General features: G+C 37.7%; 1 protein-coding gene across 1 annotated transcript in view; it reads left to right on the top strand.

Annotated features, from left to right (window-relative positions):
- The window catches only part of CCDC57 (coiled-coil domain containing 57), a 33,176-nt gene that overhangs the window by 3,151 nt on the left and 5,059 nt on the right, over nt 1–24,966 (top strand). Inside the window, exons 2-10 of the mRNA XM_066980358.1 lie at nt 1,052–1,404; nt 4,987–5,095; nt 6,659–6,796; nt 10,118–10,328; nt 12,130–12,230; nt 16,701–16,929; nt 17,577–17,713; nt 20,435–20,557; nt 20,900–21,122. Of these exons, the coding sequence (XP_066836459.1) occupies nt 1,052–1,404; nt 4,987–5,095; nt 6,659–6,796; nt 10,118–10,328; nt 12,130–12,230; nt 16,701–16,929; nt 17,577–17,713; nt 20,435–20,557; nt 20,900–21,122 (1,624 nt within the window). The remainder of the gene's footprint in view (nt 1–1,051; nt 1,405–4,986; nt 5,096–6,658; nt 6,797–10,117; nt 10,329–12,129; nt 12,231–16,700; nt 16,930–17,576; nt 17,714–20,434; nt 20,558–20,899; nt 21,123–24,966) is intronic.

Here is a 24,966-nt window from a genome sequence, read left to right as displayed (position 1 = left end):
TTCTATGCCAGCAGAATTAGGACCACTAGACTGTTGTCTTCTAGCAGTGTTTGTTGTTCTGTTATTCAGTGTGCCTGAGAAAAGCAAGCTTTTTTTTTTTAATGCTTATCACTTTCAGCTAGCAGAGACTCATTATTTGAACATGGAGGATTAATTTCTTTAGTTTATCTGTGAGGAAAAATGAGGTTAAAATTGTGCCAAGCTTTAGCATAGAGATACTGCATCACATTTGCTGATCTGGAAATCTCTTTCATTTAAGGAGATTAAAAAGCCACTATTTGAAAGGCACAGTTGTCTGATTTGTACTCTGCAACCCTGTTCTTATTCAGATGGGATTATCTGGAACTACTGACACAGAATAATATAGTGTGGCAAGAAGCTGCAATGACTCCAGAGATTTGTGAGTTTGTTTTGTTTTGTTTTGTTTTTTGATCAGAGCAGAGATTTATTTATTCAAGTAAAAATCAGCCATGATATATATAGTACTTCTTGAAATAATAATGGCTTCTCTTCTGCCGAGTTTATCGTTATATGTAAGGCAAATATGGAGAACAAACAATAGGAAGAGATGGAAGTGAAGCAGATAGTTACACCAGAAAAGAGCACTACTTCTATGTTGTTTACTTGCTTTTTAAGTTTAAAGATGCGGTTAATGTGTTACTGAAATAAAGCTATTTCCTCATATCTGCTGTACTTCTGAAAAGTGACTTAACTGATAACAGAACAGGAGGTTTGTAATTGATGAGTAAAGTGTAATTGGGAAGGAGACACAGGAAGTATATCAAGATAATAGTGGCAAGAAAAGACTAATGGGACACAGCAGTTAATATTGTTAGTGAATGGAAAGATCTAATAGGCAGTCATTTGATTTGACTTGTCATAAATGTCTTCAAGAAAAGAGAAATGTGTGCAGTTAACAGCTCTTCTTTTGGCGCTAGACTGCTCTTAGGTTCTTGATAGAAAGCATTCCTTTGAGTGACTTAATTATTTTATGCCTCTGTTTTCCATCTGTATAAAGGCAAAAACTATATTTTCACACCCCAAAATGTAGTGGCATTTAGTAATTAGTAAAAGAGAGCTACATGATTGCCAGTTCCCTTGTCAAAAGAAAATGCTGCAAGATGTCATAAAGCAACTGCAAGGCATGCATGAAAATTTTAACAAACTAAAAGATTTTGTTTATAACCTAAGAACTTTAGAAGAGAGCGATGAAGGGTTAGAATTCTATGACGTCACATTCACTCATCTGAAAACTTTGGAAAATGCTAAACAGGCAGAGATTAGTGATCTTAAAATACAGCTGGATAAACTGAAGGAAATGTTTGTCAATAAAAGAAGAAAAAGAGTCGAATACTATCAACAAAACGTTGAAGAGCATCAGTTAGAGCTGGAACAATTTTGCAGGTGAGATGCACATCATCTTGAGTGCCATCACATGGCACATGCAGGACAACCATGTGATTAAACCCAGTCAACATAGGTGGATGAAAGGCAGGTCCTGCTTGACTAACCTGATGTCCTTCTATGATACAACACTGTGCTTGGTGGATGAGGGAAAGGCTGTGGATGTTGTTTTCTTGAACTTCAGCAAAGCATTTGATACCATTTCCCACGGCATTCCTCTGCAGAAAATGGTTGCCCATGGCTTGGGTGGATGTACTGTTGGCTGGGTAAAAAACTGTGGATGGCCAGGTTGAAATAGTCATTGTGCATGGAGATTAATCCAGTTGGTGGCTGGTCACAAGAGGTGTTGCCCAGGGGTGAGTACTGTGGGCAATATTGTTTAATATTTTTATCAGTGATCTTGATTTATCAATGATGATCCATCCCTGGAGGCTTTCAAGGCCAGGTTGGATGGGGCCTAGGCCAACCTGATCTAGTGGGTGGCATTCCTGCCTATGGCAGGGGTTTTGGAGTTAGATGATCTTTAAGGTCCCTTCCAACCCAAGCTGTTCTATGATGATTCTGTGATCCTTGATGAAAGGATCAAGTGCATCCTCAGTGAGTTTGCAGACAACACCAAGTTGTACAGGAGTGCTGATCTGCTTGAGGGTAGAAAGGCTCTGCAGAGAGATCTGGACAGGCTAAATCGATCAGCTATGGTCGATCAGTATGGTATTCAACAAGGCTAAGTGCCAGGTGTTGCACTTGGGTCATAACAACCCAAGGCAGTGAAATAGGCTCAGGGAAGAGTGGCAGAAAAGGACCGGGGGTACCTGTCAACAGCCAGCTGAAAATGAGCCAGCAGCGTGCCCAGGTGGCCAAGAAGGTCAATGGCATCCTGGCTTGTATCGGAAATAGTGTGGCCAGCAGGACCAGGGAAGTGACTGTGACCGTTCCTTCCTATTCAGCACTGGTGAGACTGCACCTCAAGTACAGTGTTCAGTTCTGGGCCCATCACTACAAGGAAGATACTGAGTTGATGGAATGCGACCAGAGAAGAGCAACGAAGCTGGTGAAGGGACTTAGAAACGAGACATATGAGGAGCAGCTGAGGGAACTGGGGTTTAGTCTGCAGAAAAGGAGGCTGAGGGGAGACTTCATCACCCTCTATATCTGAAAGGAGGTTGTAGCAAGGAGGGTGTCAGTCTCTTTTCTCAGGTTGCCAGTGATAGGATGCAAGGAAATGGCCTCAAGTTGTGCCAGGGGAGGTTTAAACTGGAAATCAGGAAGAATTTTGTCAAGGGAAGGATGGTTAGGCAATGGAATGGGCTGCCCATGGAAAAGAAGTTCCAATCCATGGAGGTACTTGAGACGTATGGGTGTGGTGCTTAGGGACATGATTCAGTTGTGGACCTGGTAGTGTTAGGTTGATGGTTGGGCTTGATGGTCTTAAGGGTCTCTTCCAACCTAAAAGATTCTATATGACATCCTTAGAATGGTATGCAGGAAAGGGGAAATTTAGCTTCTCTAAGACAAAACTTGCATTGGGTTAAAGCAGTAACATTGTTTATACAGTAGAGAGCACTCTGACTGTGGAGATAAGGTTGTCAATTCTGACAGAGGGATGCTTAGAGCATGAACAGAGTGAAGGCTAACAGAAGTGACCCTGGCTATTTTTACACCTCCTATATCTTGAGTTCCACCAGTGACTTATCCAATTTATAGCAATGGGTTAGAGACAGTGTAGCATTAAGTGAAAATTAGAGTGCTTTCCCTATGGAAAGTGTGCTTTCCCTAGGACAGCATGTCCCTATATAAGGGGTGTGTGTTGGGGAGCTGGCATGATTATATGGGGCACATTGTGGGGAGCAGAAAAGGATTTGTCAGAAGGGAACACTTTTTCCTTGGGGATTGGTTTTGTAATTCATCATTATGATACCAGAATTTAATTTGTAACAATCATACAGTTCATATATGATGATTGATTTTTTTGGGTAACCTCTTGTTCTTCTGCTCATAGCAGTAAGCAAAATACTTGACCAAATTAAGATGAGAAAAGCAATAACTTGCTGGACACTAGCTAGATCAGATACTGACAGGTCTGTAGATGTGTTGCTAAGGAACTGGGAGAGCTATAGGTATACTGTTAGGTCAGACCTTTAATCAGAACCAAAGATGTGGCTTTCTTTTTGAGCAGTGAAACATCTCATATTCAAGAAAGGGAAGGAAGTGATTGATACTGAACAAGACTTTCAGAGATGAATTATATTGTGAATATATGTATGGATAAGGCTTCAAATGTTTGCAAGTGAAGTTAGAAACGTTCTGCCATGCACAGTGATATAACTGTTGGGAGCAGCAGACTTAAACAGAACTTGTCCTAACACAGCCTCCTCTGCCTGTCCTGCATGGTATGGTGCTGACCTTTTCTGTATGACAGGAACTTCTGTGTTTTCATTGTAGCCATAGTCTAAAATATCCTACCAGTAGCTGTCTGGAGAAGTCATCATAATTAGAGTCTAGAAACTAGAAAGACAGAAATATATGACTTTTTTCTCTTTCCTTTGCTTGCTTACTTACAATATATAAAGCTTTATATGTTGTACAATATACGTAATGAGCTTTTTTTAAAAAGCTTGTAATTAGTCCAAACTATTTTGTACTTAACTTTCTGATGAATCCATATTGATCAATAAATAAAGAGGGTACAAACATGTATCTTTAACATAATGTGAGGTCCAATAGCTTCTAACAAAAAGAGATCCCGTTATATTTACAAGATGGTGCTGCTTGCCAGAATATAGCCTTACTCACAAGTGCGCTCGAGAGTCACTGGATGACCAGTTCAGGAAGGTCCAAGGCTGATGCAATGGCTAATGTACTTTATGGGATGTTCTGAAGTATCACCAAACAAATAGCAATAGGATTTAATAAGTATTATCATTTGACTTTGGTAACATGGCAACGTATGCTGGTCACAAAACTGTTCAAAGACAAGGGGGTGGGAGAAGGCAGGGAGAGTGGAGAGTAACTTGAAGCGTGGAAAAATGATCTACTTGAACTCATTCTCAGGGAGCTTCACCAGTGAATATTCTCTATGATGGGTTAAAGGGAAGGTTATCTGAGGGTGTAATCAGCCTGTGTGAGAAGAGGACACCTAATTTTTAAAGAGTACTGTTCAAAACTTAATGCAATCTGGTAGCTGAGAACTGTTGAAACAATACTCATTTTTTACACGATGGGAACATACTGAAATTATTTACTGAAACATATGATATACTTTGGGTTGTGTGACCTTTTTAATTGAAACTGGACATCTTGGAAAATCAGTAAAAATTTGTATTTTAAAAAGGATATAAAATAGTATGCTCATAGTGGATCATGTTGCTTTAAAAGGTTTATTCACTTAGGTGCAAGATAATTTTTAAAAAGTGATTGCTAATTATGAATAGTAGAAGGGGGGGAAATCCATGCGACTGTTTCTTTAGGAAATTCTTGCGTCTTGTATTTCTGGTTGTGTTATTGTTCAAAAGATTTTTCCATATGTATGCCTCGCTAGCTCACCAGAGATGCTCTTTAATATAAATTTATTTTTGTTTGTAGTTCTAATGACAGTCACATAGGTCATCAGTGTGAGGAGTATATAAACCTGAAGCATCACATGGAGAGAAAAACCCAAGAAGTAGAAGGAGAGCTTGCTTGTCAGAAACAGGTATAGGAATGTAAAGAAACAATGTTGTGTTGCTGCGATGCCACCTAGCAATCAATCATTTATGTATTATAATAATATTATATTTGAATATTGCTTAGTTGTATAAGTGTGTATTTTGTTTTGGTTTTGCCTTTTCTGTTTAAACTTTTGAGAGGTATAATGACAAGTTAAAAAAAAAATATATGCACTACTTGTTTAGTAGCTGTTGCTTTACTTGTCTGGCAGCTGCCTCTTGTAACGAACTGTTAGGAATGTGTTTAGTAATCTGAGATTGTGTAAGATTTTTTCATGTAGGCAGCACACTGCTAAATTTGTTAACCTTGAAACTGCAGAAAAGGTCAGCCTCAAAACCAGAAGCAGTAATATACTATATATATTATATTTTTATATAATAAAAACTAGAAGATGGGTAATATACGTTGTTTGTTATACATCTGATTACAAGGTGTTTTTTTCCCATTCTGCCTCTTATATTGGTGTAATTTCATCATAAAAAAAATAGTCTTACTAACTGTCAGTAGAATTTGACCTTCAACTGTGAAACCTTGAGGAGATTGCAATTTTCCCACTTGTCTATATTTTAAAAAACAACAAAACCTTCTTTCCTTATTTTTGTATGAACAGGATATTAAAATGATATTTTAAATTATTTACGTGGCAATGTGGTCATTCATTATAACTAGGATGTTTAGTTTTTGGCCTCTCATCCAAACAAATATAGAATATAATTGGAAGTGAGCTTGTGAAATGAGACTGCTTTTCTCTTGACATTAAAGAAGAAAAAGAAGCAGTGCCAGGCCAAAAATCGTAGAATGACTTGGTTTGGAAGGGACCTTAAAGATCGTTGGTTCCAACTCCCCTCCTGTAGGCAGGGATGCCACCTATTAGATCAGGTTGCCCAGGGCCTCATCCAACCTGGTCTTGAGCACCTTCAGGGATGGGGCACCCACAGCTTTTCTGGGCAACCTGTTCCAGTGCATCACCACCCTCTGAGTGAAGAATTTCCTTCTAACATCTAATTTAAATCAACCCTCTTTTATTTTAATACTGTTTCCGCCTGTCCTATCCTATCCCCCTGTGTAAAGGGGGGACACCTTTAGTTTATGGAGTATAACTGTTCCTGAAAAACAAAATACAGTATCAACATGTTTATTGCTTAGAGACAGTTACACAGTGGACTAACTAATTCTCAATGACCAGTGGCCAAGTAAAACCATGGGTACAGAGGAAACATCTGTTCATGAAGTTTAAAATGCAGACATTTACTCTGTTTTATTTTCCCATTTTCTGAAAACGATTAATAGATATTAATAGGTGTAACATAGGAACACTTCTGAGAAATGAAAAACTGTTGTCCATTTTGCAGTAAGAAGATGAGATAATGAAGCCAAATTATTTTTCTGTGGAGGCATTTTTTGACAGAGCCAAAAGGTATATGCTTTGAGTCCCTGTCGTGTAATTTAAAGAAAAATTCATTTTCCTTTTTTTTTTTTTTAAATCTCTATTCTCTTTGTACTTTAGATACTGATGTCCTCTGCTTCCCCTTCTTTCCCTTTCTCCTAGGCTGAAGCTGGTCTACAGAAGACAGGCTACAGGTTGCATGAAATGGAAACTCTTTTTTCTGCTATGACTGGTGAGGGAGAACAGACAATACAAGCATCATCGTTGAACTGTGGTATTTTACCTGAAGGAGAGAAACAGGTTAGACAACACTTCGTGTCTTGGCTTAGATAAATTCATTCTGAGATGAAAATCTTATGGGTCTTGTTTCCACTGGATTTCTTGTAAAGAGTTCCTCTAAGGCACCTGTTTAATTCAAAATATAGACATATGTAGCTTGGAATACACATATGGTTAGGTGTCATGGGCTTCATTATGGCTGATATGCTACCTACTGGGAAAAGGAACAGTCTGTATGTAGAAAGACAGTTGGTCCAAAACAAGACAATGTACAGTACCATTGTGGCACATCCGAATGGGAAGAATTGTTTTCTGGAATGTACCTGAGACTCTTTGTTAGTTGCAGTTTGGGGTCAGTTTGGAAGTTGTGAAGTTATATTTTGAAGCCTTGCCTTTAAAATTCTTAATTTGCCAGCTCTTTAAAATAACATCCCTTATTTTAGTCTCAGAAACAAGTTTTCCTTTCGTTCCTACTTAAATGCATATGTTAAAAAAAACAAAAACAAAAAAACCCACCACCATTCAAAATTGGAAACATAATGCTGGTTTGAAGCCATGCTGGAGGGTTGTGCATTAGGAGTTGAAAATGGTCTATTTTAAAAGAGTGAAAGTAACGACTGTGCTGCAGTGCATCCTACTGGGCAGTTACAGATACTCAACAGTAGACTAGTAAGTGTGTGTTATCTGATCTTGCTGAAAAAAACAAAGTAGTGTTAAGCACGCCAAGTGTTTTCTACGGAAAAGTAACGTATTCAAGAAGATAAGTCATGAAAATATTTTTTATAATAAAATAGATGAAGGTAGGCTGAAGCACACACTTCTTATGGAGCAAGTTGTTTTTCCAGTTTCATCTGAAACTGGACTGATTTGTAAACTGTTCATTCATATACAAGGAGAATAAAGATTGATAAGGGGACATTATTTTACTGTTCCATTTCACTATTCTTGCCCGCTGTAATCTGTTAGTGTTGCTGCTATAACTTTGTTTTCATTTTCACACTTTTCTTTATGTTCTTGTATTTTCTCTCTTTGTTACATTTTTGGCCTGTAGGACAAGCAGTAACCATATCAGCAAAACTATTTTTATCTCTGATTTATGTGAAGGGTCATTGTTTAAAAAACAAACAATAAAAAATATGTAGTATTCTGAGCTAGGACCTTTTCTCTTTTTATTTTTTTTCTGTACAAAATGAATTATAAACAAACAGGAAAAAATGATTAAAAGTTAAAAATTGGTAACATTTGCATCAGTGATTCTTCCTAAAGAAGTGATAGTGTCTTGGCTAGCATCTTCTTCAGACTACTGAGACAGGAAAAATTAATGTTTAAATACAGTGTAGTACAATATCATCAGCGTATGGTTCCTTTCTTCAGATTGGTCTGAGACCCCCTGAAAGTGTTAGAAATATAGCACTAGTCATTCTTGGGCTTTAATTTAGCAACAGATGTGAAACACACCAGCCTGGAAAGTTTTGCTTGTAATTGCTTGAGTTTAAGTATGGCTTAGATCACATGTGCCTAACTAGAGCATGCTAATACCATACAAGTGCATTGATAAGGAAAGATCACTTACAGTAACTCTGGATGAAAATGTGGTCTTCTGTTTAGACCCTTTTCCACTAGCAAAGACCTGGAACAGTTGTATTCCTGTTTCAGACCATAATGGTTCGTATGTGTGTTGCAGATTGAGATGCAGTTCTCGTCCCCAGAATTCAGAATACACCTGGTTGATGTACTGGTACCTACTGCTGCCTTTCTCTTCAAGTCTTTTCAGTCTCCCTTTCCTCAATCCTCACCTAAACAACCTTGGAGAGATTGTAAAAGCAGAATAGAGATTATTCTCATATTCTGGATACCCCGTACTCTTAGGGCAGAAAGAGCCACAGGAGAGGGGCTGTGAGGCAGCCACTGTCCTTACAACAGGGAAATTTAATTTGAAGTCCATTAGCGTCCCAGCTTTTAGATCACTCTCGTAGAATAGGTTTGCAACTGGTAAGTAAGGGGACTGAGGAAAGTGCGGAATGGTGGAGTAGACTGAAAAGGAGTAGTATTAGAAGCCAATGCAAGGCATAAATGTTGAATTTTAAGTATTTTGTTGACCTGTGTCCTATGCACAGAGCCTTGAATTGCCTTTCCCTCAGGAGAGGCAGGACTGCTGCTTTGCAATAATTAAAGATTAGGGTTGAATACAAAGAAACATTTTGGGGGCTCAGTAACATAAATTAGCAGCATTCAATACAAATATTACGAACACATTAGACTCTTTTTTAAAAAAATATCTGATCTGGATGGTTTGCAAATTAAGATTAATTTAGTGACTGTAATAGTGTATATTCTATAATTCTAGGGCTTTATCATACTCCTGTACCAAAAAGTATCTGTTTTTTAAATAGATGGTGACAAATGTCTCCACCAGCTAGGGAGGATTTTACAAAGTGGAATTTAAATTCTGCACTGTTTGAATGAAACCACCGTTATACACTGCCGTCACTCTAATGTAACTTCTTTAAAAATGTTTGCAGCCACACTTCGAAAGAAAAATGGCAGAATTAATTAATGTCAGGACCCAAATATGTAATCTTTCATTGGTCCTACCAGAACTGTCTTGAAGGTTGTGCTGGAATTTTGAATGACCAGGAAGTATGTTTGTCACTGTGTCTGTGTTGGTTGTTCCAGATTTTTTTTCCTATACAATTATAAAAAATATTTTTTTCCTATACGTGTATTCTTCCTATACGTATGTTGCTGACTATTGTCAGAAATTGGATTCTGGAGCAAGCAATATTTGATTTAACAGGAAAACAGTTCTCAAAGGTTATGATCTAGGACATTTCACATTCTTGTCCCAATTGGGCCATCACTTTATTCACGCAGAACTAGCTTTCCATATACTTCCCTTTTTCCAGCTTAGCAAAGGATGTCCAGCCTCTTTATGTTCTTGTGAACAGATGATCTCTAATGACACTTCTGAGAATTTCGCACATCGGAAAGGGCCAGTATGGGGCCAGTAAGTTCTTTCAAGAGATGGTGTACCCATGCATTAAAGAGAGACAGCACACTTCAAAGAACAGTGATAAGGTAGAGCCACCTCTGTGGCCATCTTCTTCCCTTTCTGTGCCTCCTCCCCCACGTCAGGTTCTCATCACAGCACTTTTGTTAGCACTTTTTTTTTCCCAGGCAAATCCCCAGAATAACCACATCTTTCTTCGTTTTCAATGGTTCTTTTCCCCTAGTCTGTTCTTGGATTGAAAGTATGAGTATCTGTGTGCGTGTGGTGGTGTGGCATGATCTGCGTTGCTCGTGAATGAAGGATTGTCATTGTGTTGTGCTTTTATTTTACAGATACTTCAATATGATGATAAAAGTTATCTTAGAAAAGATATTCCAATCTTGGAAATACAGAAGCTGAAGGAGCAGAATGCCAGCCTTCGGGCTGCTGTTGCACAAATGAGGAAAGAAATGGAGAGTCTCGATGAACAGATGCAGTCCTCTCTTCCTCTGACGGAACAAACTATCACTGGCCTAACTGCAGAAATCTCGTCACTCACTCCTGGTAATTTGATGGAAAGGGCTGAGGGTGTTGTTACACAGATGTATGTGTAACTGTCCTGAATGCTTTTTTTTTTTTTTCTTCACTTAGGTGACACTCTTAGCTTAAGGAAAATAAATTTTTTTAAATGTATCAGAATTAAAAATACATAGTACTTTGAAATGCATCCCTTTTACCAAATGTTGTCACAAATCAGTGGGTGACTAACAGATTTTTAGCCTCTCTTAGAAACATTTTAATATATCACTGATTAAAAACTTCCATCTTTTTTCTTTTTTGCATTAATCTTTTTGGGAAAAAGCTGATAACAGAAAATAAATAAATGCATGAACTATAGAAGGCTTGTCCACTACATTTAGACATATTTTGTAGTAAATTTATGAAAATTTTTGAAGTTTGATTTTGGTTGGCACTAGTACAGGCCTGTTTGGAAACAAACTGAAATTTGTCTTCATAAACATTCTTGTGACTCTTAGAACTTTGGAGAAAATAGGGAAGGAATCAACTATAACTTAGTAATGGAATAAGGGGCTCTGATTTATTTTCATTTAAAAAAAAAATGAATAGACGAGAACTTTTTCAAGGACTTGTGTGGAATAGCTAGCCCTGTTTTTTAGCACCTTTCACCAGTTATGTAAGTGCAGGTGGATAGCTGTTCTATGCGTCTTTCCACGCCTCGTTTATGTAAACATTTAAGTTCTGATTGCTTTAAGCTATTCCAGAGCCACTATGAATTGTTTTCTGTATTTCAGAAAACTAAGGTAACACAGGTGAAAATTACTCTGTTGTACCAAGCTGTCATTAAGCTTCTCTGTTTTAATTTTGCACTAAGGTGGGATCTGTCATATCAGTTTGCAGAATTAGTTTTAAACTGTCACTTATAATGTGAAATAATGAGCTAATGAAGTCTGCATTTTTATTAAATTTAAGCATATTTTTCTTGGTAGCCTTGCTAATAATGAAACATTAATAACCAATTAAAGCAATTTTTTTAATCAAAAAATAGTAGTTCTTTTATACAAGCGGTTAAAGTTAGTCCGTTGTTTTTTGAAGATACAGTCCAAGATGCAGATTTATGCCTGCTAGAATTTATCAGTGTCCAAGAGAACCAGTTGTTTTTGTCAGCTGATAAACGTTTTCAGAAATTAATTATCCATTTCTTCTTTGGCTGAAATTCTTTATTCAACTAAAATAATCCTTCTTATATCCCTTTAAAATTATAGAGAGATTATGTTTGATCTCTAAAAGAGTTTATAATGTTAAATACAAAATTTTTAAGACAGTGGGAGAGTAACTTAGAAGGGCATTTCTGGTTTCCAGAAAGTCCTCTGTTCTTTCCCCTGCCTTGTCCACATAATTCAAAATGTTCAGACTCCCATTTTTACTGTAAGTAAAAGAAACATTTTTCAGAATTGATTTAAATTTATTGGTGATTTTTTTTCAACTGTGATAGAAAGAATCTGCTATGTCTTAACTATTCGTGTTATACTGAGTACTGCCAGTTTCCCAACAATTAAATAATGCAGTACTGGAAGAAATAAAAACTTCTGTCTGTGTGCTACTTACCCACAAATTGAACTTTGTAATATGTCGTCGATAGACACTTCTGTATTTTGTAGATGACTGATATTTACATATCGTGAGACTGTACTACTTTCTATATTTCCTCAGCTCTGTTTACAATGCATCTACTGAAGTAATATAAATGTATAGTAATGAGAAAAAGTTCTGCAGCTATTGCTGTGAAAGCCCAAACTATATAAATGTGTATACATTCATATTATACTCCTCTTTTTTTTAAAAGGTTCATTTTGCACAGACCAAGTTTCAGTTAGAACCACGTTGAACAACATCAATGTCAGCTCAAATAACTTGGGTTGTATAATAAACCCAAACACAGAAAAGGTACGAAGAGATTTAAACTACCTAAAATATGTATGTGTAATTAATAATTATTTTATATATATTATATATATATATAATATATTATTTTATATACTCCTATTTAGTCAGTAATGAGCTAGCAGTGACTTTTTTCAGACAAACTTACGCTCATTCTTTCTAGGGAATAAGTTTTGACTAGTTATTCCCTGGCACAAGTCATTTCTGATCTTTCAAGCTCTTTTTGATCTTTTTCCTCCCCCATTTTCAAATTCTTAAGCTGTTGTGTATCACCTGAGTTTTCTGTTTTAAATTTGTTAGCCTTTTTTTAATATCTAAAATTTTCCAATATGCTTTGAGGTGGATCAAGATGATAATGTAGATACTGTGTCAATAGTGGACTTTAACCAGCAGGTACTGTGAAGCTTTGGTTTGCATTTGCTTTTTGTTTTATGAAAATATGAATTTGAGCTCCTGCCTTGTCTTTATTCTTTCTTCACTTTCTTTTTTTTTTTTTTTAGCCTCTTCTCATTCTAGCCTTTGTCCTCCAGAAAGAGGAACTGGGGATATTGTATGAGATGTATGCGTTTTCCTTTAGAGAAACTGACGTGCAGGAGCATTTTCCCAGAACAGGCTCGACAACCTGAACTGTCACAGAAGCGCTGGGGGTGCTCGCTGGGGTGGGCTGGCTGGCTGCACGGTGGTTTCCTCGGAGAGCCTCGGACCGGCCGGCTCGCGGGGCTCGCTTCCGCCAGTCCGTCGCTAGGGGGCGGCGCTGACTGGGTAGCGAGGCCCCGGTGCGGCGGGCCGGCCCTGGGGGCCTTTTGCGTAGCCCGCAGGCCACCGGGGGGTTAAGGGCCTGGTCGGTCTGACCGGGAGAAACCGCTGAGCGCGTCCGTCGGTTGGAGCTCACACCACAAAAGACGGAAAAGCTCATTGGCTTTGGAAGCGTTTTTATTCAGTTCTAGGGTTTACAAATGTTAATTCTCATTACGTTGTTTTAAAGGGTAGGAGCGATGTCGGCATTAAAGTATGATGGAGGCATCTCTCAGTAAAAATAATAATGGGGTTGAGAGCTGAAACAATAACGCAGAATACCAAGTAAGGAGTAGGTCACTATAGGGTCTCCCCTTACTGTCTCCCAGAGATTTCATGGTATAGCAAAAGAATTTTAAAGACAGGTTAAAATACAATTTCAAAATATTTTTTTTTCTAATTCTTAAGTCATCTGTAAAATCTACTGATGTCTTTTATGATTTAATTTTACTGCTAAGACTCACCAGTAACCTTCTAAGTTCAAGAAAATGGAAATAGTAACTAAGTAATAAAGAATGATGAGAGATAATTACATTAAAAGCTAATAGGTTTAAGAGCTGAAACAATAACAATGTTTAAATAAAATCTCAGAACCTTTTGAACACTGTAAAAACACACACAACCTACCATCCACAATGATGTTTAATATCTTTAAATACTGCATTATTTTGCTGAATATAAAAGTAGTTTTGTTTGTTCCTACTGTGAAATTACATCTAGGAAGTTGTGTGCCAGTATAGACAGATCTTTTTTTCCTCTTCTGCTACTTCCAGAATTAGTTGAAAACTGAATTTTGTACCAACTACTCTCTTCTTTTGCAGAAAATATTTTACAAGCTACTGTCACAGATGCATTCTTATTTTCTTTTGAGTTCTTTTAAGTAGGGATGAAACCTTTAAAAAAAAAAAAAAAAGTGAGTGTGGCTTTGCCTTGGAGACACTAAGATAGTTACTGAACATTCTCTGTGCCAGAGATTAAACCTTTGCTTCATGGTGCTAAACTGTAATTGAATTCTCAGGGCTGGATACGAGAATAAGAATATTTTGCAGACAGCGATCTGCATCTTCAGTATGAAATAGTGAATTACTCTTGCTTTATGTGTATAAACAAGTAGTAGGACATGGACCTAAAAATAAAAAGATTTCTGAATTTCAGTCCTAACTCTACATCTTACAAGCTGTCATCGTGTGTAATGCTGTTGAATGTTTTTATGAAAAGGTCATGAAAAATGAATTTTAAGGAAATAGTATTCTTCTCATTGACGTGCATTGCACTTTCACTTCTTGGTACAATGGAGGTGGTACATAGCATGACAGTTGGTAGTACTGTAAGTGGGCATTGCCTTTACCTCTCTTTATGTTAAGCCTCGGTGTTTTAATTTCACTGTGTTTGTATGAGGGCAGAATGTAATAATTTTCAGCTGCTTATGTTGATAGCTTTGATATAAATTACTTTCTGTACACCAATGTGATGTGCCTTCCTTCTTCCACTGTGATGTCTTTCATCATGTTTTTACAGATGCTACCCCTGCATTTATTTCTCCACCCTTCTGCCTCTCCTGGTTTTAGCTGAGATTGAATTAGCTTTCTTCATAGAGACTTGTATAGTGCTGTATTTTTAGATTGGTGATGAAAAATAGTGTTGATAGCCCACTGATGTTTTAGTTGTTGCTGAGCAGTGCTTACAGTGAGTCAAGGTCTTTTCTGTTTCCTTTGCTGCCCTGCCAGTGAGGAGGCTGGGAGCACACAAGAAGTTAGGAGGAGACACTGCCAGGACAGCCGACCCAAACAGACCAAAGGGTTATTCCATACCGTACGCTGTCATGCTCAGTAACACAACCTGGGTAAAAGGAGGGGGAAGGGAGAATGTTTAGAGTGATGGCATTTGTCTTCCTAAGTAACTGTTATGTGTGATGAACTTGTGTTCCTGGAAACAGTTGAACATCTGCTTGCCAGTTGGAAGCAGTGAACTAATTCCTTATTTTCCTTTGCTTGTCTGCACAAGCAAAACATCTTAAACCATGAGTTCTTAAGCTTGTACCTTTTTGGTTCTTTCTGCAGTCCCACTGAGGGGGAGTGGGTGAGAGCCTGTGTGTTGCTGAGCTGTCTACCAGGATTAAATCACAACACTTACCAAAGTGTTTGTGGACTTGTATGCTTTCTGTTTATGTTCTCAAGGGCCTCCTCTTTTATCCTCCTTTTTTCAGATATGTGAATCTGTCTGAAGAAATAAGAGAGTGACTTAGTATGTCAGGCAACTCCCAAAGAATGTGGTGGTTTTGTTTGTTTGCTTTTTGTCAGTATGGATAACACCTTTCAGTGTGTACTCTTTGAATCACAGTGTTCAGGGTGACTTTAGTTGAAAGCTGATTGGGACAGCACCATTACAGTGCACTGCACAGTTACAGTGTACTACACTTCTGTTTTCTTTATATACAGAAGAGTAAACATGTAGATGAGCAAGTTTTTTGCAAAACTATTTTAACATGGGTGATGTTTAGGTACTTGTGGTAATGTATAGTATTAAAAAAAAGTCTTTAGGGAGACGATTTGTTTGGTGAATGATGAGTATTTAAATGAATATTGAAACGTGTCCCCCTGTAAGGGGGTTGAAAGAAGTCAGGCTCTTGAAAAACGTGGATGTGATTCTATGATTCTGTTCTATTCTATGATTCTGCCTTAATGATTCTGTGATTCTATGGTCTTTTGGGTAAATACTTCATATGTGCAAGACTCCATTAGGGTTGCAGAGACAAAACCAATTATAGTAACTGCTTTTTATTCTGCAGCCTTTCTCTCTTAACAATGTTTTAAGTCATATCCACCCCACGTGTGCATATGCACACAATGATTATATAAAAAAGGGTTTGTGGTAGCTTGCTACTTCCAGTAAAATGTTTTTTCCACGTTTTATTTTGGTATTATCCACGCTCATGTTTACAGTTATGTGGTGTGTATCCTATATGTATTACTTTATATTTACAGTTAACAATATGGAGCATACTTGTTGGAACTTCCTAGGCTGTGATAGTGATTTATTCCATGGTTTAAATTTGTTTTGTATTGCTAACAAAATCTTGAAAATGAACTCTCAAAAACAGGCCGTAGACTTCAACTTTGCTCTTTTTCTTCAACTAGCTTCTAATGCATGTTTGTATGAATCTCTGAACATGCAAACCACATTTTCAAAATATTTTAATAATCATAGAATATCCCGAGTTGGAAGGGACCCATAAGGATCATCAAGTCCAACTCCTGGCACCACATAGGTCTACCCAAAAGTTTAGACCATGTGACTAAGTGCACAGTCCAATCGCTTCTTAAATTCAGACAGGCTCGGTGCAGTGACTGCTTCACTGGGGAGCCTGTTCCAGTGTGCGACCACCCTCTCGGTGAAGAACCTCTTCCTGATGTCCAGCCTAAACTTCTCCTGCCTCAGCTTAACACCGTTCCCGTGGGTCCCATCACTGGTGTTTACGGAGAATAGGTCCCCTGCCCTTCCACTCCCCCGCGCGAGGAAGTTGGAGACTGCAATGAGGTCTCCCCTCAGCCTCCTTTTCTCCAGGCTGAACAGGACAGTGACCTCAGCCGCTCCTCATATGTCTTCCCCTCTAGGCCCTTCACCGTCTTCAACATAATAAGTTCTATCTGTTTTTGTTTTGTTTTGTTTTGTTTCCAGGGGTCAAAAACCAAAGCTCTTGAACAAAAGACGGTCGATTTTGGCCCTGTCTCAGATAATTGTTGTCCTGGTGTTAGTCTTCAGTATGGTTTCAGCTGCCCTCTACACGGAATGCAAAATATACTGAACGAAGCAGCAAGGAAAATATCAGTTCTGAGCCAAGAGAAGCAGCAGCTGATTGAAATGGGAAACAGACCCAGAACAGATATTGGAATGGTATTAAAGGAAGGTAAATGTATTCTAGAAAAGAGTGCTAGCTTACACGTTTAGAATAAAAGCTGTGAATCAGTTGATTCTTTGAACTGGAGAGAGCTAGGTTTTAATATGAAAACAAAGTGCTGGACCTGGCTGATCCTTGAGCTGGATAGTTTATGAGACTGAAGTGCTAACTGTTCCAACTTAGGTTATCCTGTGATAGAAGTCCTAACACAAAACACTGATAGTCTGTAGTCAGTAACTTTTTGGTAATGAACATCTCTGATGAAGGATTCCCTGGTGCTTAGATGTCAGTGTGGGAACTGGAAGTTGAACTAACTTCTAAGACCAGAAAAGAGGTGGTTTATCTCTTAGGATGACAAAAATTATTTATGAAAGTAGAAAGGAAAGCTTACTATAGGATAATATGGAATCAAGAGTAAATAAAATGTAAGAAAACTGTGGACATTTAAATACCGTGCAATAATTGCTTTGTCAATGAAGCAAAGGTTAAAAAAAAAAAAAAGCCACTAGACGTGTTTTTGAATAGTATTGAATCCATCTCCAGTGAAGGCCTGTGTTCAGTGATTCATTTATACTGGCTATAAACACTTGTTGGAAATGTAACATTGATGATAAAATAACTGAGAATACCTCCTTGGTATCTTCTCTCCTTTATAGGACTTTGGCATCCCATTAGCTCTAAGCGCTGCACAGTTTGTGTTGCCTCTGGTAGCCTTTCTCCAAGAGAGCTTCTCAAAAGAACACAGTGTCAGCTTTCAGCTTTAAAGCATCTACAACACAGACTTGCAACACAGGTAATCACACACCTCTAGTGATAATGAACAGTTAAGCCAATTCTAGTTCCATGAATCTAACTTTCTTTAAAACTCTGCATTAAATGCCTTTTACCAACTTCAGCTCAAGTCCTCCTTTGGTACCTGGGAAGTTTTATACTTGAAGGGTTACGTTTGTTACTTCAAAATTAACTTTTAAAGTCATGGTTTTCATTCAAAGAAATTCAAAAACACTTGTGTTACTGCAACATAAATGCAATCCTGAACTGCAAGTATGAGTTTCATAAATCTTAGTCTTAAATGAGTAAGATAAGGCCATTTGAAGGATTTGCAATACGTTCTAAGATAAACTTGAAAATGATTAATCAGTGAGAATAATTCCAAGTATTCACAGTGGTGGGATTTTAAAGAACCCTTGTCCAAATTATTACAACACATTTTCCACATATGAAAGCGGAATGTGTAATTAACCTGTCTGTAATATTTTGTAACAAAAATAGAACTTTTAATACTTAAATTGCAGCTTTCATGAGAGAGACAAATAGATAAATTCTGGCTCCCCCAGTAGTTAGTGGCAGACCTCCCAATGACTTCACTAGAATCAGGATTTCATTATGTACTTTACTTAATTGATCAGCAGATTTGTTCCTGTGAGGATTGAGTCAGAGCAGCTGATTGTCGTTGTAGTTTTGAGGGCAGCAAACAATGTTCTTTCAGAAAAGGTGAGGTTGTTGCTCTGAGGCATAAAACTCAGTAGAATTATTAACCAAGTTCAACTGGGGAAATACTTCCTCTGGGAACCTCTCTTGGTGGCTTGTTCCAGTGTTTGATCACACTGAGTAAAGAAGTTTCAGATTTGGTGGTGGGTTTTGTGTTTTGTTTTTTTCTCCCTTATGCTTAAGTGGAGTGTCCTGTATTTCATTATCTGCCTATTGCCTCTTGTTCGTCCACTGTATACTGCTCAGAAGAGTCTGGCTCAATTGTCTTTGCCTCCTCCCACTTACCCCATCAGGTGCATATAGATGTTAATAAGATCCTTCCTGACGTATCTCTCCTGGAGGCTACACAAGGCCAGCCTCCCCAGCTTCTGCTTTTGTGTCAGATACTCCAGTCTGTTAATTATCTTTTTAGCTGTTTTTGCTCCAGTGTGGCTGTGTCTGTCTTCTACTAGGGAGCCCAGAACTGTAAACAATACTCAAAATGTGGTTGCACCAGTGTCTGATAAATAGTCACCTCTCTTGACCTGCTGGCAGTGCTTCTGATGCAGCCCAAGATGCTGTTGGCTGAAGACCTCAAGGATGTATTGCTGCCTTACATTCAACTTGTAGTCTACCAGGATTCCTCTTTCTTTTCTAGTGAGCTGCTTTCCAGCAGCTTTTTTTTTTGGATGGGAGGGGGTGGCAAGTATTTCTTTAGGAGTTTTTTCTTCTGTACTTTAAAACATTCAACACATTTTTCACTGTTTTTTCTTCCCTGTTCACCTCAACTCTTTAATTTTTCTTTCTTTCGCAATTCATCTTAGAGCTTAGCTGACTTTTGAACTGAGATCAATCATTGCCCATCCATTGCAGTCTTCCTTTGCTTTATTTTTAATGAGGTATGTACTAATGCTTGCTATTTTTCTTACCTCTCATGTCTTCCTTGTTCTTTTAAAAATCATTAAAGATTCCTCTTGCTTTTGTAAAAATAAATGAATGTTGAAAATCCAATTTGTCCATGGCTCTTGGTGGGTCAGCATTTGACTGTATGTTTCCAGGTGGTGTGTTAAACTCCAGCAGTAGTTGTCCTACCTCTTCCATTCAAGGATGGCTTGGAGCTCATGATTGAAGTGGCTATCATTGAGCATCTTTCCAGCTCTGGAAAATTTTGGGATAATTTCCATTAATGCTGGAATTTGTCCAAACTAGAAAGAAGGATGTCCTTTCTTACGTTGAAGCTCTTCATCCTCAGTAGTCTCATTCCAGGCTGCTCTTCATCCAGAAAATACCTCATGATGCTCCCGCTCCTGAACTGAGGCTGGGCTTCCAAGCACTGCTATTCTACTTGCTTGTTTGTTTTTTCATAATCTCTCTCTCTAACCATGCTATGTTTGTTCCTGTGTTCAGTGTTATCATCCTCACCAAAACCAGACAGAATTTATTACTACAGGCTACCTGCAGAAATTTCAGTATCAGTTACTTTATATGATGGGCTGCTCACATTTCTTTAGTTTTAAATATATGGCAAAAGACTTATTTTCACCTCCTTTCACAGGGCTGAAGCAGTTCACTTTTCGTCAGATTTCACTTGAATTGAAACATGCAGGAAGTTGGTGAAACTTAATGGGATAATTAGTTTTTGTTTGTTTGTTTTGTTTTACATCTTGACAGATCACCTTTCCATAGCTGTGGTGTTGTTTTTTGTTGTTGGTGGTGGTTGTTGGTTTGAAGTAATTCTTTGGGGGTATTTCCTCTGTAATGTAATCATGGGAAAAGATGAAAGTGAATAATAGCCCTAGCAACATAAACTTGAGTAACAAGCAGGATGATAGTAACAGTGATAAGAAATGAATATTTTGAACAGAATTAGCAAGACGTTTATATTAGGATAGTTTGGCCCTGTTGTTCCAAAGGGAATGTAATTTTATTTAATCTCATTTATAAAAGATTTTTTAAATCTACTAGTGTAACAGCAAACTGAGCTATAAATGTATTGTTTTTAGAGGCCATGAGTTATTTGTGTTAATGTAACATTTCATACTAGGAGCTGCAGTATGCAAAGCAACAACATCTCTCAAGGATCTCTTCCGTAATTGCCTGCCCTAACTTAAAGGGAGAAAAAGCTCCAAGCAGCTGTGGGGAAGAAACAGAATTACCATCTGCTCAGGTACAGTGCAATTTTATCGTTAATCTAATTTGTCTTCAGTTGGATTTTTCAATCAGGGTTCTTCAACAGTCATTTCCTGAGAGACATGCATATATTTGCTAAGAGAGCTTTATTCTACTTCAGGCTTATTTAACTAGTGTATCTCAATCACTTTTAAGATGTTCATCTTATACAGCCTTTCAGAGTTATAATTAATAATTTTCTTCTTCACTCTTGTCTCTTTGGTGCTGAAGCCTTCTGTCTTTCTAACACCAAGATGCACCAAAGAGATTTAAATGATTTTCAGGTGTCTCTGGTGTGAAAATATATATATCTTTATAAGATATGTTTGAACTTGCACAGGTTAAGCTAGATTTCTCTACTGGAAATTGTGGGCCAGAGCAACAAAAGGCACATGCATCCTCAAAGATGGTTCAAAGTCAGCCGCTCAAGGAAAGTCCTAGTCAAGCCCAGCAGACCTGGATTTCTTCATCTAGAGCACATAGATCTTGCCAAGGTATTTGGCAAACCTTAGAAATGAGATCAAGCCCTTCTATTCTCAATTCTCAAAACAACACTAAACAAGGTAAGCATGCTGTGCAAAGTAATTTGACTCATCTAGAAGAAAACAAGTATAGTAGTGGATTCTGCCACATTCCACTAATTATTTTTACATAAGTGCTACTGGTATTACAATCCTGTGGTCAGAATTTAATGGTCTAATGAGTTACTTTAAGGTACTTTTCTCTTGCCACCTGAATTGTCCAACAATTAAGATGAATGCCAGTACAGCTCACTGGTGTTAATGACATTGTTACAAACACTTCTCATACTTCTCTGCTTTTATTAAATACTAGTTGAAAATGCAAATACCGCTGTCTTGACATAGTCTAAACTTTATTTGGGACACACATGAAAGCATCTGTCTGAGAATTGCACTGTTCGCTTGTTGCTAAGTGACTGTTAGATCAAATTGTAATTTGACAAATCCTTACTTAATAATTATTTTTGTGAAAGCTTAATAGCCATAATACTACTTAGTGTGCTAAGACCTAATGGCTAAAAGTGAGATCATGAATGTAGTGTGGTATATGCTGTGGGCACACAGTGAACTAGCGATTGTTACTTGCTAGTATTTTATAGTCGACTGCAACAAGTTAGAACATAAAAACAAACAACAAAAAACACACACACAAATCCTTATATGTGAGACAGAATCCTGACCTTACATGTCAGACTCATTAGGATTGGGATGAGAGGAGAAAGTAAAACGTAGGCAATAGCCTGAAAGACTGAACGTTAATCAATGTTATACTGTGACCAAAACTGCGTTCTTGGAAATTTTAACAGGAGTGCCATTTCTAAGGCATGGGCAGCAAAGTATAGCCTCTTCACAGGCAAATTGTAAAGGACCGTTTTAAAGGGTAGTCATTATGTTGAGCACGGTATTGCAGATGAATGTTATGTCTCTCCATAACTGTTAACCTGTTCATGAAGTAATCCTTTCTTGGAGAAACTTTGGAAAACTGTTTTAACCTTTGCCATGGATGGGACAAAACATAATGGCCTTAAATTATAATACCGGAGAAAATTTAAGGATTCACTGAACCACCTTTAGTGTCAGAAAAGAATGAAAAAGTAATATCTAAAAGGGCTTTCCAAGTGAACAATGGATTATAAACATAGTTATTCACAACAGCAATACCTTGCTGTTGTGACAGGGACAAACTAATGTGCATTGACAGACCTGTAGGACTAGAGTGGATGTAGTGCTGAGAGTCATTATTTGTGTGCTGGTTTTGTGGGGCTGGGACTGAAATAGGAAGATTATTTCAGGTCAGGCCTATATTGACAGGATAAGGATGTCTTTGAAACATTATTGATACTGCCATGCAGTTTCATGCTGCTGTGTGCGTGATGCAATGCAATTGGCAGCCTTACAAGGACATCAGTTTCTTAACATCTAGAAATTTCCAGCCACCATTGCAAAACGTACTGTAGATTTTTGGGGATCTAGAGAATAGCAAAAGGAAAAGATGACACTCCCAACACAAAACAAGTGAAACATCAATAAGGGGTAACATTTTTCATGAGAACAACCTGAATTTGATGTCTGCATCCTGATTTACCCTAAGAATGCTTAATAGCAGAGCTTACTCATTGCATGCAGGCCCTGAAACACTGCATTGCAAGAACAGGACTTAAACAACATAAAAGATTTCTTTTTAAGCTGTCTCCTCCAGGAAATCATCCAAATAGCATTCTTAGCTCTAATAGAGAGAATTTTACATTTTAGAAAACAAGATTATGGAAATGAAATCTTTCTTTTTTGGAAGCACGTCACCCTGCCTTCAGAACCCAATATATAAAATTTTCAAGGAGTTCTGCTTCTTCTTTTAACAGAGGCTTACATTATTCATAATGAGCTTTCTTGTTTAAAGCCACTCACTTTAATTCAGTATATCCATCAAACACTTTGTTACAGTGAATAGAACCATCATTGAGATGGAGCAACTTCGTGATTGCCTTTCAGATACAAGTGATGCACACACAGGCCTGAAAGCTCAGGAGTAGAAGATGAGTTGGAACAAAGACAAGCAAGTTAGTTTGCTTATTTAAACATCTATTTTGCAAGTTCAGTGCTGTACAGATCTGTCATACCAATAGCTATGTTTTATGGGCATTTCTGGTGAAACAGCAATGGTTATAGGGTGAGAATTATTCTCTGATCTTCTGATCTTTCTGATCCTGTTGAACATCTTCGTTCAGTTATTTTTCATATACAAAACAGCCTTTTGGGACTTAAAATGGTTGGCATGTCAGATAAGCCCTGCAATTTGCTATATTTCCAGTATATGACTGGATATATTTTGCAGTGTGAATGACATTTATGTTAATGCTGAATTACTGAAATGGACTGTTACGTACCTTGTTCATTTCATGATCAAATTGAGCCTGTGGAAACTTGGAAGCAAGTCAGAAAGCTAAGAAATATTTTGATTTTTCTCTCTCCTTACTCTATCTGCTATTTTGTAGTTTGTACTGTAGGAATAACATGAATTAAATATTTCTGTTTGTGTTAATTCTGCAGATAAGTAGAAGTAAGGGTTTTAGAAAGGAGCACAGGCTCCTTGTTCAGGTGATCCTGCAACAGGAGTTGATGGGTACAAGCTGTGATGGTATTAAAAACATCAGTGTTGTGTACATACTGTACTAGTAAGGAGTACACTTCTTTATTTCTTTCCTTCTCGTATGTTATGTCCCTGAGAGCAGGTGGGAGACATTGGTCTTCCATAACTTATGTATCTTGAATGCTGATGACAGTCCATCTTCAAAGGAAAGTTGCTTGTCAGAAAAGATGTGTGCTTGCCTCTCAAAATTGTGACACATACAATAGTGTGACAAGGGTTAGGGATAGCTCCTGCACAAGCTGCAAGCTTTCTCTATTCACCTGTGGGCTATAGGGTCTTTTTTAATTTTCAAATAATTGTTAGGTAGGAGGAGGGAAACTTTGTAAAACATTTTAAAAACTGGATTTTTTTCTTCAAGTTTAGCTTAATACCATTTTTACTTGCTATTGTGGACAGTTACTAGTTTTTCTGGAAACAAAGACAAACATTACTTATTGAAGTTCAGCTGTAAGATCCCATTTAGAGTGAAGCCAGTACTGTGGGAGGTGCTTTGTGTTACCATGTGAAATGCTCCTGATCATCTAGGTTTCCTTGGGTCAGTAGAGGCTGGGGTCAGTGCAGAAGGAATATGAGCATAAGGCAAGTTATGTCTGCACTTAGAGTGTCCCCACTTACTTTATATGCCTTTGGGGCAGATGAAATTTTGTATCTTCCATGTCAGAGTAGAGCTCCAGTTCTGGTGGATGGTCCCACTGTACATTTTAAGAAACTCCATGTCCACAGCTATCCATAACTGTGGTCCTGGGATGTTTAGTTGAGTTTACATCGTATCCTAACAAAACAAACAAACAAAAAAAATAAGATGTTTTGAAGCAAAGTAACTTTTCTGGTTTGCTACTTGAACTTGAATACAGGAGTTTCTTTTGCTATAACTCTTATTGTTGCTGTTACTTGCAAAACGTTGTGATCTGAAATTCTACACTTTATGGATCAAAAGTTATCTTAAGTGTTTCCACACTAGACAGAATTTCAACAGCTTTGACATCACTGACAGTTCTAAGAGCAATCCATGTGGGTAAAAAGCTGGCCAGAGAAAGAATCTGGTAAAACATTAACAAACAGAAAGAGGGCTCTGGCTCTGGCTTCAGTCTACCTCTTAATCAGGGAAGGACTCATGATTTCTATGTTACATAAAACTTCTCATCTTTGAAGTGCTTCACAAATATTAACTAATCCCCTAGTTACACTTTCTTCACTTAAATGTTCTTCTTCTGAATAGGAACTTGTTTGAGTTGGTGT

This window comes from Anser cygnoides, chromosome 19, assembly GCF_040182565.1.
Source record: "Anser cygnoides isolate HZ-2024a breed goose chromosome 19, Taihu_goose_T2T_genome, whole genome shotgun sequence".
Classification (NCBI taxonomy): domain Eukaryota; kingdom Metazoa; phylum Chordata; class Aves; order Anseriformes; family Anatidae; genus Anser; species Anser cygnoides.
The sequence above is the reverse complement of the archived record's forward strand: the minus strand, read 5'-3'. Positions and strand labels throughout refer to the sequence as shown.